This window comes from Thalassophryne amazonica, chromosome 1 (genome assembly GCF_902500255.1).
Source record: "Thalassophryne amazonica chromosome 1, fThaAma1.1, whole genome shotgun sequence".
Lineage (NCBI taxonomy): Eukaryota > Metazoa > Chordata > Actinopteri > Batrachoidiformes > Batrachoididae > Thalassophryne > Thalassophryne amazonica.
Window position 1 is genome coordinate 46,959,831 of NC_047103.1, and position 18,153 is coordinate 46,977,983.

Here is an 18,153-nt window from a genome sequence, read left to right on the forward strand (position 1 = left end):
TTGAGCTCAGGTGCATCCTGTTTCCACTGATCATCCTTGAGATGTGTCTATCACTGATAGATTAATTTACTTTTTGTAATGCCATCACGAATTGCCATGAGACTGGGTTGGTAAATTCAGTTGATTGGACATGACTTGGAAAGGCACACACCTGTCTGGATATAAGGTTGACAGTGCATGTCAGAGCACAAATCAAGCATGAAGTCAAAGGAATTGTCTGTAGACCAGCGAGACCCAATTGTCTGGAGGCACAAACTGGGGGACGGGTACAGAAACATTTTTGCTGCTTTGAAGGCCCTAATGAGCACAGTGGCCTCCATCATCTGTAAATGGATAAAGTTCAGATCCACCAGGACTCTTCCTAGAGCTGGTCATCCATCTAAACTGAGTGGTTAGGGGAGAAAGGCCTTAGTCACGGAAGTGACCAAGAACCCGATGGTCACTTTGTCAGAGCTCCAGCATTCCTCTGTGGAGAGGAGAACCTTCCAGAAGGACAACCATGTCTGCAGAAATCCATCAATCCTGTATGATAGATTGGCCAGATGGAAGCCACTCCTTAGTTTCCAAAAGACACTTGAAGGACTTTCAGACCATAAGAAACATGCCAGGCATTATGTTTGCAGGAAACCAGACAACATCCCTACAGTGAAGCATAGTGGTGGCAGCATCATCTGTGGGGATGTTTGTCAGTGGCAGGAACCAGGAAACTAGTCAGGATTGACGGAAAGATGAATGCACAGACTTCCTGGATGAAAACCTGCTCCAGGGCACTCTTGACCTCGACTGGGGTGATGCTTCATCTTTCAGCAGGACAAGCACACAGCCAAGATATGAAAGGAGTGACTTCAGGACAACTCTGTGAATGTGCTTGAGTGGCCCAGCCAGAGCACAGACATGAATCCTATTGAACATCTGTGGAGAGATCTGAAAATGGCTGTGCACCGACGCTCCCCATCCAATCTGATGGAACCTGAGAGGTGCTGCAAAGAAGAATGGGCAAAGCTGCCCAAAGATAGGTGCACCAAGCTTGTGGCATCATATTCAAGAAGACTTGAGGCTGTAATTGCTGCCAAAGGTGCCATCAACAAAGTATTGAGCAAAGGGTGTGAATACAACCCCTGGCAATAATTATGGAATCACCGGCCTCGGAGGATGTTCATTCAGTTGTTTAATTTTGTAGAAAAAAAGCAGATCACAGACATGACACAAAACTAAAGTCATTTCAAATGTCAACTTTCTGGCTTTAAGAAACACTATAAGAAATCAGGAAAAATAATTATGGCAGTCAGTAACGGTTGCTTTTTTAGACCAAGCAGAGGGGAAAAAATACGGACTCACTCAATTCTGAGGAATAAATTATGGAATCACCCTGTAAATTTTCATCCCCAAAACTAACACCTGCATCAAATCAGATCTGCTCATTAGTCTGCATCTAAAAAGGAGTGATCACACCTTGCAGAGCTGTTGCACCAAGTGGACTGACATGAATCATGGCTCCAACACGAGAGATGTCAACTGAAACAAAGGAAATGGGATTTACATACAGAAAAGCTAAACGAAAGCCATCATTAACACCTAAACAGAAAAAACAAGGTTACAATGGGCTAAGGAAAAGCAATCGTAGACTGTGGATGACTGGATGAAAGTCATATTCAGTGATGAATCTCGAATCTGCATTGGGCAAGGTGATGATGCTGGAACTTTTTTTTGGTGCCGTTCCAATGAGATTTATAAAGATGACTGCCTGTAGAGAACATGTAAATTTCCAGTCATTGATGATATGGGGCTGCATGTCAGGTAAAGGCACTGGGGAGATGGCTGTCATTACATCATCAATAAATGCACAAGTTTACGTTGATATTTTGGACACTTTTCTTATCCCATCAAATGAAAGGATGTTTGGGGATGATGAAATCATTTTTCAAGATGATAATGCATCTTGCCATAGAGCAAAAACTGTCAAAACATTCCTTGCAAAAAAGACACATAGGGTCAATGTCATGGCCTGCAAATAGTCCGGATCTTAATCCAATTGAAAATCTTTGGTGAAGTTGAAGAAAATGGTCCATGACAAGGCTCCAACCTGCAAAGCTGATCTGGTAACAGCAATCAGAGAAAGTTGGAGCCAGATTGATGAAGAGTACTGTTTGTCACTCATTAAGTCCATGCCTCAGAGACTGCAAGCTGTTATAAAAGCCAGAGGTGGTGCAACAAAATACTAGTGATGTGTTGGAGCGTTCTTTTGTTTTTCATGATTCCATAATTTTTTCCTCAGAATTGAGTGATTCCATATTTTTTTCCCTCTGCTTGGTCTAAAAAAGTAACCGTTACTGACTGCCACAAATTTTTTTCCTGATTTCTTATAGTGTTTCTTAAAGCCAGAAAGTTGCCATTTGAAATTACTTTAGTTTTGTGTCATGTCTGTCATCTGCTTTTTTTCTACAAAATTAAACAACTGAATGAACATCCTCCGAGGCCGGTGTCATCTGCTTTTTTTCTACAAAATTAAACAACTGAATGAACATCCTCCGAGGCCGGTGATTCCATAATTTTTGCCAGGGGTTGTACTTATGTACATGTGATTTCTTAATTCAGCAAATTAACCAAGCGGGGGGGGGACTTTTGAGGGGAAAAAAGTGACTCCACTTTGGAATACATAAAATGCAGAAAAGGTGAAGTGCTGTGAATACTTTCTGGATGTACTGCAGATCTGAGGAAGCTTTTTCTTATAACTGTTGCCTATGTGCTTACTTGTGGGGTGGGTACACCATATCCATATAAGTGCCTTGAAGAAACTTGTGATTTGCTGTTACATATATAAATGTAATTGATCCTGATTCTGCCTTTGGCAGTTTACTCCTTTGATCCTTTTCAATTTTCCCTTGATCCTGGTGAGGAGGCGGATCCTGCCTTTGACCCCATTTCCTTAGTCTGTAATGACAATTGCTGATCAAAGGGCAGGATTTGATCCTGATACCGCTATCTAGATTCCAGGATCAATGTATAACATGAAAACAGCAGCAAAAACAACTCTTATTGTACAAAATAAGCACTCAGGATAAAGGTGTTCATGACTGAAATTAGGCCTTCAAATCTAAGGCCAGGAACAACAGGTACCACAGTCAATCTAAAGTTAGAAATCAGGGGACGCTAATTGCAGATGCATACCACATTCCGCTAGATGGTTTGCAGTGTTCCCAGATTTGAATCCCAGCCTGGACAGTTTATGCTGCACGCCTCCATGTCTTCCCCTATATTTGATTCAGTTTCCTCTTTACTACTACAAGTAATAAAGGCTGGAAAAATACCTCCCACACACTATATATATATATATATATATATATATATATATATATATATATATATATATATATATATATATATATAAACACTCAACAAAAATAAAAATGCAACACTTTTGGTTTTGCTCCCATTTTGTATGAGATGAACTCAAAGATCTAAAACTTTTTCCACATACACAATATCACCATTTCCCTCAAATATTGTTCACAAACCAGTCTAAATCTGTGATAGTGAGCACTTCTCCTTTGCTGAGATAATCCATCCCACCTCACAGGTGTGCCATATCAAGATGCTGATTAGACACCATGATTAGTGCACAGGTGTGCCTTAGACTGTCCACAATAAAAGGCCACTCTGAAAGGTGCAGTTTTATCACACAGCACAATGCCACAGATGTCGCAAGATTTGAGAGAGTGTGCAATTGGCATGCTGACAGCAGGAATGTCAACCAGAGCTGTTGCAATGTTGTGGATTGAGTGGCCCATGGTGGCGGTGGGGTTATGGTATGGGCAGGCGTCTGTTATGGACGAAGAACACAGGTGCATTTTATTGATGGCATTTTGAATGCACAGAGATACTGTGACGAGATCCTGAGGCCCATTGTTGTGCCATACATCCAAGAACATCACCTCATGTTGCAGCAGGATAATGCACGGCCCCATGTTGCAAGGATCTGTACACAATTCTTGGAAGCTGAAAATGTCCCAGTTCTTGCATGGCCGGCATACTCACTGGACATATCACCCATTGAGCATTTTTGGGATGCTCTGGACCAGCGTATACGACAGCGTGTACCAGTTCCTGCCAATATCCAGCAACTTCGCACAGCCATTGAAGAGGAGTGGACCAACATTCCACAGGCCACAATTGACAACCTGATCAATGTGATGTGTTGCACTGCATGAGGCAAATGGTGGTCACACCAGGTACTGACTGGTATCCCCCCCAATAAAACAAAACTGCACCTTTCAGAGTGGCCTTTTATTGTGGACAGTCTAAGGCACACCTGTGCACTAATCATGGTGTCTAATCAGCATCTTGGTATGGCACACCTGTGAGGTGGGATGGATTATCTCAGCAAAGGAGAAGTGCTCACTATCACAGATTTAGACTGGTTTGTGAACAATATTTGAGGGAAATGGTGATATTGTGAATGTGAAAAAAGTTTTAGATCTTTGAGTTCATCTCATACAAAATGGAAGCAAAACCAAAAGTGTTGCGTTTATATTTTTGTTGTGTATATATATATATATATATATATACACACACACACACACGGTTGGGTAGGATTACTTTAAATGAATACGTGCATTACATGTATGTATGTACATACATTGATCTGATTACTTTTGGATTACATTTCAAAATAATCCTACCCAACCTTGTGTGTGTATATATATATATATATATATATTTGTTTGTTCAACATGTATAGTGCTGAAAATGTGGAGAAACATGTTATAGACATCACTTGTCTTATCTGAATTTCAAGCCAATCCTGATCAATACCAAGAGCTTTGGGTGCCACTCTGTCCATTGATTGATTGCATTTCATTTTGGTTTTTATCTCCTCTGCTTGTTGGATACTTATTACTCTGCACTGATAAGCGCGTCTGAATTCCCTGACCTTATGGCCTACAGGGTTATGCAGGTTAAACCAGTGCACGTTTGTCACTGCGCAAAAAAGCGCTACACTGCCTCCATTTTTCTCCTTAGTTTACGGCATTCACAACATCTATCTTCTGTACAGATATTGTGGGAGAAAGCTGAAGAGATGCACCTAGTTCATTAGTAACTTCCTCCCTCCTGATCACACACACTTCATTCTGTCAGCTGCGGGCATTATCTGTGCAAACGCCCCGTAATGCGTGTCAATATTGGGTAAAGTGCTGAGGTGGACTGAAATAATCAATTTGTCACATTAGCAGCCATCCATTCAGTCTTCACTGATAGCAAATGTCACACGCTTCACGCACACGGTGTCGCAACTTTCAGTGGTGGTATAAAATCAACAAAGTACGATATCTTCAAAAGGAACATCCTCATGAAATGTATTCCCTGATGTCATGACAATGGTAAAAGCTTGCTAATTTGTACTAAAAAAATATGAACTGTCTGGATCCTGTGACCATGAACATAGGGTTCACATCAGTCCACGTCACCTGTGGGCAGTGACTGTTGTCAACCTTCAAAAGCATTTTCATCAATTTGGAAAATTCCTATTTAAAAAAAAAAAAAAAAAAAATCACCTTAATTTGTTTTGACTACGGCAGGCCATGGAATCATCCGTATCAGCAAAAATAATCAAAAGCCTCGTCACTGGCTCTTAAATTTACATTTGGAAGACCTCCTCAAAAATTCTCTGGTAAGTCGACTATTTTGATTAAAGTCAAATGTACGTATATGACTCTACTACCTGCATGTATGATACACTGCTTGGGTTTTGTGATGAAATACCTTGAATTGTTCAACCTCTGTATTCACGAGTCCAACCAGTGTTTATATACACATTTGAAAAATATACAAGACAAAAGTCCAATTATTCTCCTTTGAAGATGTCTGAGCTGAATTATTTTCCTTCATTCACATATTCATATGGTGTATTACCAGTGTGATTTCACTGAAATCCATAAACCGGTTTAGTTGACCTTACTATACTCTTGGACAGACTAGTCCTAACACTGTTAATGTAGTTGTCTTGTGTACCATAACTCCTGTTCGATTGCTGACAAATTAAAAGAAAGCATTGACCTTATTAAGAATTTATGTATTTCAGTTCAACTGCAGACATACGCAGACTTTTTGTTCTAAAGAGTCAGGCTTATCTTTAACTCAAATGACTATAATGCCCAACTACAGCTGGGGTTCTACAACTTATGAGGCTATTAAAATTACTTTTTTTTCCTGCAGCAAAGTTGCACACAAAGCTTAGATTGGTGTGTGTAACTAGGCAAGCACTGCCCCCTACTGGTATAAGAGGAGCACAGCAGAGACTTGCTTTTTGCATCAAATAAATTACTCAGACCACAGTCCTATCCGTTTGTCTTATCTAAAATACGCAGCAAATGACTCCAGCAGGCCCTCAAACAAGATTAAATGTTGACGCTCTAAGGTGTACAGATGCTCATGCCGTGTGCCAGCCACTCTCAGATCGCCGGTGAACGAGAGGGTGCAGTTAATTTCATTTCTGAGCAATCCAAGAATAACAATCATCACTGAGCAACAGCACTTCAGAGCAGATCATACCATCAGATGGATGAACAAACAAGACAACCATGTGTACAAATACTTGTTTTTATTCTGTAAGCACTTTAGGCCATGAACTCGTAGGGAATGGGCTCCAGCAGCTGTGGCTCATTTTTCTTGGTGCTGACAAAGTGAGCCTCACGAGGAGGAGCAGGCTGCAGAAACGAGAAACAAAAGACCTTTACGTGACTGATGAGCACTCAAAGTACAAGTACACAAACCCAAAAGAAAATAAATGTGCCTGTGTGTTTTGGAAAACTGGCACCAGTAATATATGACGGGGGTTAACAATACAGTAGTAATGTGCGGGTTAACCCTAACCCAAATGTTGGGCGGGTGCAGATAAACTTAATCAAAAAATATTGCAGTTGCTGGTGGGGTAAAAAGTGACAAAGCAGAGCTCTTACTAAGCAATAAACATACAACAGGCCCTCTAAATGGCATCATTCTCTGTCCCTCACACGTGTGTCAGAGGATGCGCTCTGCGCTGCTTGAAGTCTGCATTGTGATTACTTCCATCTTCTTTCCTTTCCCCCTTAAACATGTGCACATCAGGGGTGCACTGTGTGATGTTTGTGATAAGTAGCATAACCTACGTGTCACAAATTATGTTCGACCCGCACATCCATCATCACCCACTTTTGCTGCATCGATAACATACAAGTGTATAATATTTATTCCACTCACAGAGCCATGTGCCCCACCACAAAACAGAAAATCAGTATTTTAAATTTTAGCAAAAAGTGTAGCTTCAGCCTGGAATCAACATCTATGGAACAGCCAAATTAGGCTTCAATAAGAAAACACTATACCTCAGAGGTATGATTCCATGTTTTTTAATCCTCTATCGGCTGGGTTTGGCTCGTTAACGACTAGGGATGCATCGATCCACATTTTTTCACTTCCGATCTGATCCCGATACATGAATATGGGTATCTGCCAATACCAATATTTTTCCGATACCAGAGCTCTGTTTGCTTTAAATTATCATCATTATTGTTGAATTTTTTTGAGTATATTTTGTGTTCCCAGTTTTATAGCTTCATGATGAAATGGAATAGAGAAGGATTTTCTTGAAAAGAAGACCTGAAAGTTCAGCTACAATTTGACACAAGGTATATATATCTACAATGCAAACCTAGATATTTATTTATTGTTGGGTCAGTTTCATCTCTTGAACACTAGATGGCACACCCGCTCTGAATACATGAAGCGTTTTCAGGACGGTCACTTTAGAGCAGGGGTGGGCAATCATGTGCCATAAAGGGCTGAGACACTGCAGGTTTTCCATGCAACCAGTCACCTCAGCAGGTGATTTCATTAATGATCAGGTGTCTCAGCAGGTGATTTCATTGACAACCAGGTGTTTATGTTCAGAGGAGAAGCTCATCAGCAACCCACCTGCTGAGGTGAATGGTTGCATGGAAAACCTGCAGTGTCCCGGCCCTCGATGCCCACCCCTGCAGAGCATTACTTCATTTACAAAACAACACGAAACCACCAAATAAATAAATAAATACATAAACATACTTAATTTACTCATATTTGAAGTCAGTCTGGTTAAACTGTCTCATCCTGGCTGATTTTGTGTTTCTGCTCCAGTTAAAAAATCCTTGCGTCATTTTATGTGGCGCTTTCTCAAATGTTTGATTTGGGTCACAATGTATGGTCCACCTCTTGGTTCAACGGCTTTGGCTTTACAAATATTTCACATTGCTGTCTTGCGTCTGCGGTGCTCAGGGGACATGAAAATTCAGTACGGTATATCTTATATATTACATTCCAATTCTAAGGTGGAACTATACTAGTATATAAAGGTATATCTAAATATCTAAAAAGGAAGAGTAAAATAGGAGAGTAGAAAAGAGTAGAGTAGAGCCACTTAGGTGCCTGGTCTTGAGAACCAGGGATGGCAGGTGGTAGATGGTCAATGACAGAACTTCTCAGTGCTTGCCTGTTAGCCGGCTGCTAACCATGGAAAGGACCTCCCAAACAGAGGCATCTCACATACAGCACTCACTCCGCGTCTCAGTAAGAGACGTACCTCCATTCAGAAACCCCCTTCCCTCCCCTGTTCTACAGCAAACAGAGCAGCAAAGGCAGCACCTGTGGTTCACAGACGTTTCAGAGTTTTCCTATATCAGAAAACACCGCAGATTGTATAAAAAATTCCAATCCGTGAATTACGTCGGTATCAGAAGCAGATACTGATAATTGATCGGATCGGACCCTATTAACCACCACCTATTGTTTGTGGATTGTGCAGTTCAGACTGGCTCTCATGATGGGTCAGGTGGGTGCAGATGTTTAAAAACCTGACTCACGCATCATGACTAAAATGTGTAGGTTTTAGGGGGTTTATGCGCACAAACTGAATATAGCATTTACAGACATTTGTATATCACTGTATAATTTACCTGCAACAATAACTCGGTGTTTCCATAAGCTTATTAGGAGCCCTTCCTATCTACACAGGAGCAGACCTTCTCATGGAGGCCATCATGTTGCACCCCCTTGTTTTCAAAAGGGAACCCATGTTCCACATTTTGCAGCACAAAAAGCTTGCTGTCCTATACACAGCCTCGTGGTTTCTAGTGCAGGTTATCAGAGGTGAAATTCTGCTCTCATTTGCACACAACCTATGGCCACTCTTCATGTCCTAACAGCACTGAGAATCACAAAAAGAAAGACATTCTTATGAACTATGCTGCACATGCGTGATCACATGCCAGTCTTTTGGTCAAACATCTTCTGAACCAAATTGGTGGTTTAAATTTTATCCAAAACACATATTTCCCCCACCCCTAATCAGAAACATTTATGGATATATACTTCAAACTTTCAGTTTGATACATCATCTACTAGATAATACAACCAGCACCTGGTACATTTATATTACAACTGAGTTTTTCATGCCAAAAGTGAAAATGGTTACCAAATGATACCATACCAAAAATGAAAATCACTACATTACCAAAACAAGTCATCCAAGGTCAGTTCATACCTGACGCTTCAGTTCCACCCAGGTGCCTTTCTCCTTGGCCTCCAGCTTCTTCTTCTCGTTTTCTTTGACGCGCTGCAAGAAACTGTCTCTGCTCTTTGAGTGCTTCACATGCTCAATGCGCACGTTAATCCTCTTGGCCAGGATCTTGCCCCTGTGGCAGCCAATAATATAAATTTATTTATACCCAGACAGAAGCATGTAGCCAATTTGCACAGTAGCTTTTCCTCAAAAATCTATGAAATTTCAAAGAGCCAGCATCTCCATTTTCCTGCTGTGTCCTCAATATAACCCCAATTCAAACAGGAGTTAGTCTGGGGAGATTAAGGATGAAATATTATTCCCCACATGAATGACCACTGAGGACATAAACAATCCTAGTGGCAAAGTGAAGTGCGGGGTCACATCACGCTTCACAGACTATACATTCAGGCAGCCACATAGAGAGCTGAGGTGAAACTCTGAAGCCTCAAACATTAAAATGCTCTCTCAAGAACAATGACAAAGAATATTTTACATTGGATCGCAAATCTAAAAGTCTGTTGTGTAAGGTAGCCGTGCAAGCTCCTTCAAGAGTTCAAGAGGACTTCAAAGAATTTTTCGTTGTCACAGAATGCGATCACGTAGTTCAAAGGATTTGAGTTCCTCTCCACTCGCCTTATAAGACAGATGTACAGATTTCAGCAGTCTCATAAGTTCACTGCAAACCACACAGTGCTACATGGATTTATTAAAGTTCGGTAAGACTTTAAATTTGCACGCAGTCTGTATGATGCAACACCAGACGCGATGAAGCGTCATCAAGTCAACCCAACAACCAAGACAACAGAAAAAGAATCTTGTGTCGTATTTGCAGAAATGTCACAAAACCCTTTGATCATGCAGAAATCGGAGAGAGCTGACATTTTGCTGTCTCCGTGGAAGCAAGCAACTGAAAATGTTTTGCCTGAACATTTTCTGTGAGTGGACAGTCATGTGCCAAAGTCTCCCCAGTGAGTAGGGTCCGAGGGCATGCCCCCCTGGGAAATTTTGAAAAAATGGTGCAATTTGGTGCATTCTGAGAGAACTTTTGTCAGTTTGTCTTGGTTTAAAGCACAGTGGTATTTGACTCATACTGCAATACTTTACAATCACAAATTTTTGGAATGTGGTACAGACCTTAAATGCAGGAATGGATGTATATTAAGAAATTAAATAAAATCGGCCACACAAAACATGAAATATTGGGTTCATAACATCTATAATAAAACAGAAGTTAAAGAATCACTACTGATTGCGTGTAATTTGTATTTATCATAACGTCCCATTTTTTCTGATTTGGGGTTGTATGAACATACTAACTGCAACCCTGGATGCAAATGAACATGACAAAACGCATATTATACACATGTATAGTATTTGTCAAAATCCAACTCTCTAAATTGTAAGATAAAGCATCTTTTAAAACCCTTGCTTCATGACATTTTAAAGAACTGTGAATATCTTAACATTCAGTGATGCTTTGAGCTTTGGCAGAGGTCTGCAATCCCTTAAATTTTATAATGTGAATAAAATACAATTAAGTTTTGCTAAATGTTTTATAAGCTATTAAGTGCATTCCAGCTTCAAGATGCAGTTGTTTTGTGACTTTTAGACATCGCAATACAAATCAAAAAATGATGCTTCTACTTACTTGACCTGCTTGTTGACAATGATGCCAACAGCATGCTGGGTTACGTTGTAAACACGTCCTGTCTTGCCGTGGTAGCACTTGTGAGGCATACCTTTCTGAATAGTACCTGTGCCCTGTAAAGAAACACACATGAAAATGTTAACATACCATACCAACTTTATTTATAAAGCACCTTAAAACAGCCAGCGTTGACACAAGGTGCTATACACTACAAACATAATACAAGTTAAAACAATAAAATAAAAACAACCACTAAAATGTAATTAAAAATATAAACTAAGCCTCATTGGTGTCAAAAGCCAAGGAAAAAAGGTAAGTTTTTAAACAAACTTTAAAAATGACCAATGAGGGTGCCTTCCTAACACCCAGAGGCAGGCTGTTCCACAGTTTGGAACCGAAAAGGCCCCCTCCTCCCGGGCTTTCTCTTCAACCTAGGCACTTGCAGGTCAGCTGACCTAAGAGACTGACTAGGTACATAGGGCTGAAGAAGCCCAGAGAGGTACGATGGAGCACATAAGAATTTGAAAATGAATCGGCAACCAGTGAAGTACAGCCAGGACAGGAGTCATATGCTCCCACCTCCGAGCTCCTGTCAAAAGCCATGCCGCACCATTCTGGACCAACTGCAGACAGGAGAGAAGTGTCTGATTTACTTCCACATAAAGCAAACTGCAGCAATCCAGACGAGATGATACAAAAGCATGAATGACCAACTTGAAATGTTGCATGGAAAGAAAAGGTTTCAGTGTCACCAAACGCCTCAAATGATAAGAACCAGATTTCACCACTGCTGTAATTTGACTGTCCAATTTAAGATCGCCATCCATTTTAAAACCAAAATTAAGAATAACCGGTTTAAATATGCTTCCAGGGGCCGTTTCAATGACTGACCGTCCCTCTGAGTCACGGGCAAATAAATCTGACAGTCATCTGCATAGCAGTGAAATAAAATCCCATGTCTTCTAAAAGTAGTCCCCAGAGGCAATAAATATAGAGAGAACAACAAAGACCCCAAGATAGAGCCCAGTGGAACACCACATGACAAAGGAACTCCAGCAATTTGAAGCCATCAATATTCACAGAAAATATTCTGTCAGACAGGACTGGAACCACTCAAGCACGGTACCACCAATGCCCACCAAGTGATGTAGTCAAGATAATAAAATACCGTGGTCAACCGTAACAGTAACAAAACAGTCATTTGATTCTTCGACCTACTTCTAACCACTCTATGGAACTTACAGTGTTTAACTGCATCCTATAAAAACACAACACTGTCAGTGAACATGTAAGCAAGGGAACTACAATGTTACAAAAGAGGTAGCCAGGGTTTGCCTTCATGTAGGTTAAAAAGTCATGTTCGCTGCAAGTTCTGTTATCCAGCTGGTGATCAAATACATTTACTGTTTATAAAGCATTAAAATCTACATGGATTGGGTTTCAGCACCTTTTAGCTGAGAGCAGACAATCAAAAGCACTTTACAATGTTGTTGAAAATGAACACAGCACATTGACACTGGGAGCTGCCACATAAAATGCTCAAAGACACAACAAACAACTTTGAGATTCTGTGTGTTGCTCAATGACACACATACAGTCAGGTACATAATTATTTGGACAGTGACAAATTTTGTCATTTTTCCAATGGAGTTGAAATCAAACAAAGAGGTGACTGAAGTACAGCCTTTTTGCTTTAACTCAAAGTCCTATTCATGCGCTGAGGTCCATCGGGCATTGCTTATCCCTGGATTTCATAGTGGTGAAGCACATGAGACTCTCAGACTCCCCTTGAACAGGACGCCATCTCCCATGCACAATACAGGTTCATACCCCCCCCCCCCCCCCCCCCCAAAAAAACAAGCAGGAATTCCCACAAAACTTTCATCAATGTACACTTCTCTATGTTTACCATGAGGGCTACAAGACACGTTTTCTTTAATGGCTCCATATAAAGAAAAAAGCCAACTAAATTATATTAAAGCGTTTATTGTAGTTTAATTGGCTTACCTTTATGTCAACAATATCTCCTTTCTTGTAGATGCGCATGTATGTGGACAAGGGAACTGGGCCTACAAAATAAAAAATGAGTGGTGTTTTGAACAACTTATTAGAGAATAAACAAAATCCTTCCACAACATAAGGAAATGAGCAGTGCACTTATACTATAGACACGCAATAAAGTTAGCTTTTCAAAATACATACCATGCTTACGGAACGGCCTGCTGAACATGTACCTGGTCCCCCTCCTCTTGCCTCTGGTGTTCGTCATGATGCCTGATCACTGGGGGTGGGGATTAAAGTTAGTTAGGGGTATACACATGAGAAGATGCCTGGCAATTTAACGATAATTCTACAGCTATCAAGTTAGTTGAAAATCTGAAAGTAACTTTAAAGTGATTTACTTCTATAAGAAAAATATTTAACAGGTGTTTTGACAAAAATGCAGACCCATGAGGGAAATTTAGCTGTGTATAAACTGAACAGCTTCAGACCTGCGAAGGATTGTGGATTAATAGATATTTAACATTATTTTGTCAGTGTTAGCCTTCAGTGGTATTACTAAAAAAATACTTAGCCTGGTGGGCAGCCTGTAATGAAGGGAAACACTATAATAAATGTGAAAAGCAATGACTTTTTGCTTTCCTCGTCAAATGTGAATACTATTACACTTTTGATGCCTTCAGTTTTTGGGAACTTAATTTCATTAGCACTGGAGACCATCTCTATTGCCTTCATCATTTATTTTTTGTTTTATTTAAGTGGAACAAGATGATGTTACATCACACACAGGTACACAGTTTCTTCCCCGCTCTGCTGCAAACATGAATACATCTCACAAATGTTTATATCATAATAACTGCACAAGCTATGTCTTGTAAAACAGTATGTGTTGAAACCATAATTACCACATGTAACGAGAGTCTACAACGGTAACCTGCCCCATCCTTAAAATTTCTCAATGGATTTGCACTGATCTCAAATGATCTTGTAGGAAGAGAGAAGTCAGAAAAATCTCATGCCTGTACAGGGGTTTTTGCTGGGAAGATTTAGCAAGGACACGATACCAGATGCAAGGGAGTGGAGCAACCGAGTGAGGGGTGCAGGTGCGGCGCTTTAGAAAATTTGAGGTGAAAATGGGGCATTCTGAGGGTCCTGAAGAACTGGAACAACAACAACAGAGGGTGGGAGCTGTGTGAAATCAGACATGTTTAAGCATTCTTACTGTCATTTTACTATGTTTTTAGTATTCTGGAAAATAACATGCAGTTTATTATGACTGGACTTGCTATTTCCTGGCATTAATGTTATTTATTTACTGAAGAATTGATCACAGAGGGGAAAGGCTGTATGCTAGGAATAGCGCAACAAATAAATAAATATTTGGCATTTCAGTAAGGGGGCGTGGCACCCCTATTTCCGGGTTTAGAAAAACCCCTTCCTGTATACTATACAACTGAACATCTCCACGGTGCATTAAGAAATAAAAAGCCCTGCAGTCCAAGGTTAAAAGTTTCAAGTCAAAGTGTGCTCATCTACTGTTCTGTTAACTAAAAGACTAATCTGTAGGGATGAGAATTAAGGATTCTATCAATACTGAAACCATTTTCAATTCTGCTCACTCCTTTAATTCTTAATTCTAAATAAAATTTCTGTGTGGAAAAATGTAGGCCAACACGGGTTTTAAAATGTCCTATGCAGCGGGTTTCCTTGTTGCTCGACGTAGAGTTTGATGTCAAAATGCTAGCCATGACATCATAAAATGTACGTTTGCAACACAGAAGTGTGAAAATAACATGGCAACATTGATAAGAGGAAACGATCACGCCCGAGGCTTACAATTCCAAAGGACTGAAATATTTGGAACCAATGCTCCAGTCCCAATCATCAAATCAGAACAAATTTGATCCTTCCACTGCCGTGCAATTCAATGTGCCAATGCATCCCGCTTTGTCCCACTTGACGAACTCTGCTGATGGAGCCATTCTGTCATCGCTCCCAGAATCACAGAGAAATTATCTACAGCTGCAGGTTGTCTCATGCGCATTGTGTAGTAGAAAATGCCTTTGGAATCTTGTCTCAAAGGTAATTATTGATAATACATTGCAATGGATTGGTAAAACAGTTACATTTCCATTCCTTCTTATAAGTTATATAATGTATCTGTAAATTTACGTTCATTACAGGCAGCACCGTGGCTTAGTGATTAGCACTGTTGCCTCACAGCAAGAAGGTCATGAGATCTAGTCCCACCCGGGGCCTTTCTGTGTGGAGTTTGCATGTTCTCCCCGTGTTTGCGTGGGTTTCCTCCAGGTGCTCCAATTTCCTCCCACATTTAAAAAAAAGACACGCAGGTTAGGTGAATTTGAAACTTTAAAATTGTTCAGGTCTCCCTTGTAAAAGGGGTCTCAATCTCAATGGGACTAACTTGGTAAATAAAGGTTAAATTATAAATGCTACATCTTGTCATAATCTCAACTTGAAGTTCAGATGGCCTGCGTTTTCAAATAGGTTGCACAATGTTTTGCAAAATTAATTAATACACATTAATACATTAATACACCGTGCAGTTTATGACAGATTTACTCGCTGGCACACCAGAAGTGTCAAGGTGCCTTTTGTTGCAGTACTAAAAGCTCACGAATGTCAATGTAGTCTGGCATGCTCAGGTACTTGTGTGTGCTAAAAATAAATGTGCACAAACTGCTGAGAAATAGTCCCAGATTATGCTATAATCACAGGACAAATTGTTTCAAAACAGTCCCAGATTTTATTTTATAAGCACAAAGAAAACCATTGAGAAATATTTCAATTTTGTTTAACAATAATACAAACTATTGAACAATTTTACAATTATTCTATAAGACAAAGTGTTTCAAACAGTTCAAGTTATTTCACAACAAGAAAACTGACAACTGTTTTAGGATTATTTTATATTAGCACACAGTTCTGTCTGAGAAATAACAGCAGATTGTTTTTTAACGTAACGATTACAGGACAAACGATTGACAAATATTTTAGGATTTTTTTAAATAACAGGTCAAGCTATACCGGGTTATTTCATAAGAGGACATTGTATTGCAGACTGTTTTGGTATTACTTTAATAATAACACGATGAATGCTGAGAAATATTTCATCTTGTTATTTAATCCGGTCAGTAAAGGCCCACATGGAAAGAAGCTGTCAGCATTTAACGACCAGTACCAACGCACAGAGCGCGTTTCCAAGATATAACAACTCACATATTGGTAAAGTAAGAACTGTGAACGACGTATAACTTCTAATATGTACAAATAATGACAAAGTAAATAGAAAAAACAATATTTTATCACAGAGCACGTCTTACCCTCGGACTTTACAAGATGGCAGGTACGGCAGAAAAGAGAGATTAAGGACCCCTTAACTCCGCCTTCTGGGAAAAAATTCAGGCAGGCCGCGATGTTGCCTGAATAAAATGTTACAAACAAGGACAAAGTAGCGGCAAAGCCCGTTTTAGACATTAAAATAAATTACATTAACATAATCCCACTTTATCAGATTAATAATATTTTTGATTTACTCTTTTATAATTCCAATTCAACTTTTTTGTTTTGTTATTTCTCATTCAACTAATAAGCAAAGTACTCAAATGCATTTTCTTTTTCATTTAAAGGGAATGTACGTATTAAACATAGATTTCATGGTATCAAAAGAGGAATTTCATATTTAAAAGGGTCTTCCGATAGACTGGCGCCTGCGCTGGAACACTAAATGTCGTCACTCTCAGTATGCAGGCATCTAGAATTCCTTAATTGAGAGAGTAGCGTCAACTCAGAACTAGTGTGCCTTTATTGAGAGAGTAGCGTCAACTTAAATCATGGCGCCATTTTGGGTCCAACTGCGCTGAACGACTGAACGAATAGTGGGGCGGCATAGCAAAACAATTGTATAAAAGCATCTTGGATAAAAGCATCAAATTTCGCACACATATTCTAAATTAACTAATGTTTATTTTCAGATATGGAACCATGCTGGAGCTGACCTCCAGTGAGCTACAGGGGTCAATAAAGAATTACACAGGGGTCAAAATTTTAAAATGCTCTAATCATGTTGAAAACTACACCACATTATTTGACTGATCATAACGATTCCAAAAAGGTATAGTTTGGACTATCTATGACTGAATGTTGAAGAGTTATGGGGTAAAAACAGCAAAAATGGTGACAAAGGTCAGTTTGTGGGTGATTCTTTAACTACGGGCACTATTGGCCTTGTAAATGTAATTTCCACCACACCATTGCCTTACAATATAAAGCACCTTGGGGCAACTGTTTGTTGTGATTTGGCGCTATATACATGTGCTCTGATGTCACTGTTTATCTCCATAGAAACTACCCAAACAATCTTTCATACAAACTGTTTAAAGGGACATTACAGTGTTGTGGTGGAAATTACGGCAATAGTGTGGGATAACTACATTTTGTTTAAAAAAATCACAACAGTTGTATGACATTGAATACCCCAATTATGTTTTGATTATTTTACTGATATTTTATTCAGAGATATTTTAAAACATTAGAAAAAACGTTTTACCATTCATTTTTATCATTGAAGATCAAAAGTCTGGGTGTGGGACAAGCACAAAATGGCAATATTTGCATATAATGATGCTGAGAAATGGTGAAAAAGTCATCATAGACTACTAGAACAAATTTCTTAACACACTTTCATTGTAAAGATAACTATAAAAGTGTGAAATTTCCCCTTTTTTCTGTTTTTCATGCAATATGATCAAAGGACATAATAAGTGCCCGTAGTCTAAGAATCACCCTTGTACAGGGGTCAGAAGTTTTTGGTAAAAAGTGATGCAAGCTGGGTTTACTTCTTTCCAGTATTGAGAGGTGTGCTGGTGTCTGAAAGAGAGTGCCTTCCCTCCACTTCTGCAAAATGACC

General features: G+C 39.6%; 1 protein-coding gene across 1 annotated transcript; it reads right to left on the minus strand.

Annotated features, from left to right (window-relative positions):
- Positions 1–6,581: 6,581 nt before the first annotated feature.
- Positions 6,582–16,656, minus strand: LOC117509450 (60S ribosomal protein L21). The gene is made up of 6 exons (XM_034169150.1): positions 16,568–16,656; positions 13,425–13,503; positions 13,230–13,291; positions 11,223–11,335; positions 9,554–9,704; positions 6,582–6,704 (listed from the first exon to the last, which is right to left on the minus strand). The coding sequence occupies exons 2-6, from the start codon at positions 13,489–13,491 to the stop codon at positions 6,615–6,617; spliced, it is 483 nt and encodes a 160-aa protein (XP_034025041.1). The 5' UTR covers positions 13,492–13,503; positions 16,568–16,656; the 3' UTR covers positions 6,582–6,614.
- Between the last annotated feature and the right edge of the window lie 1,497 nt (positions 16,657–18,153).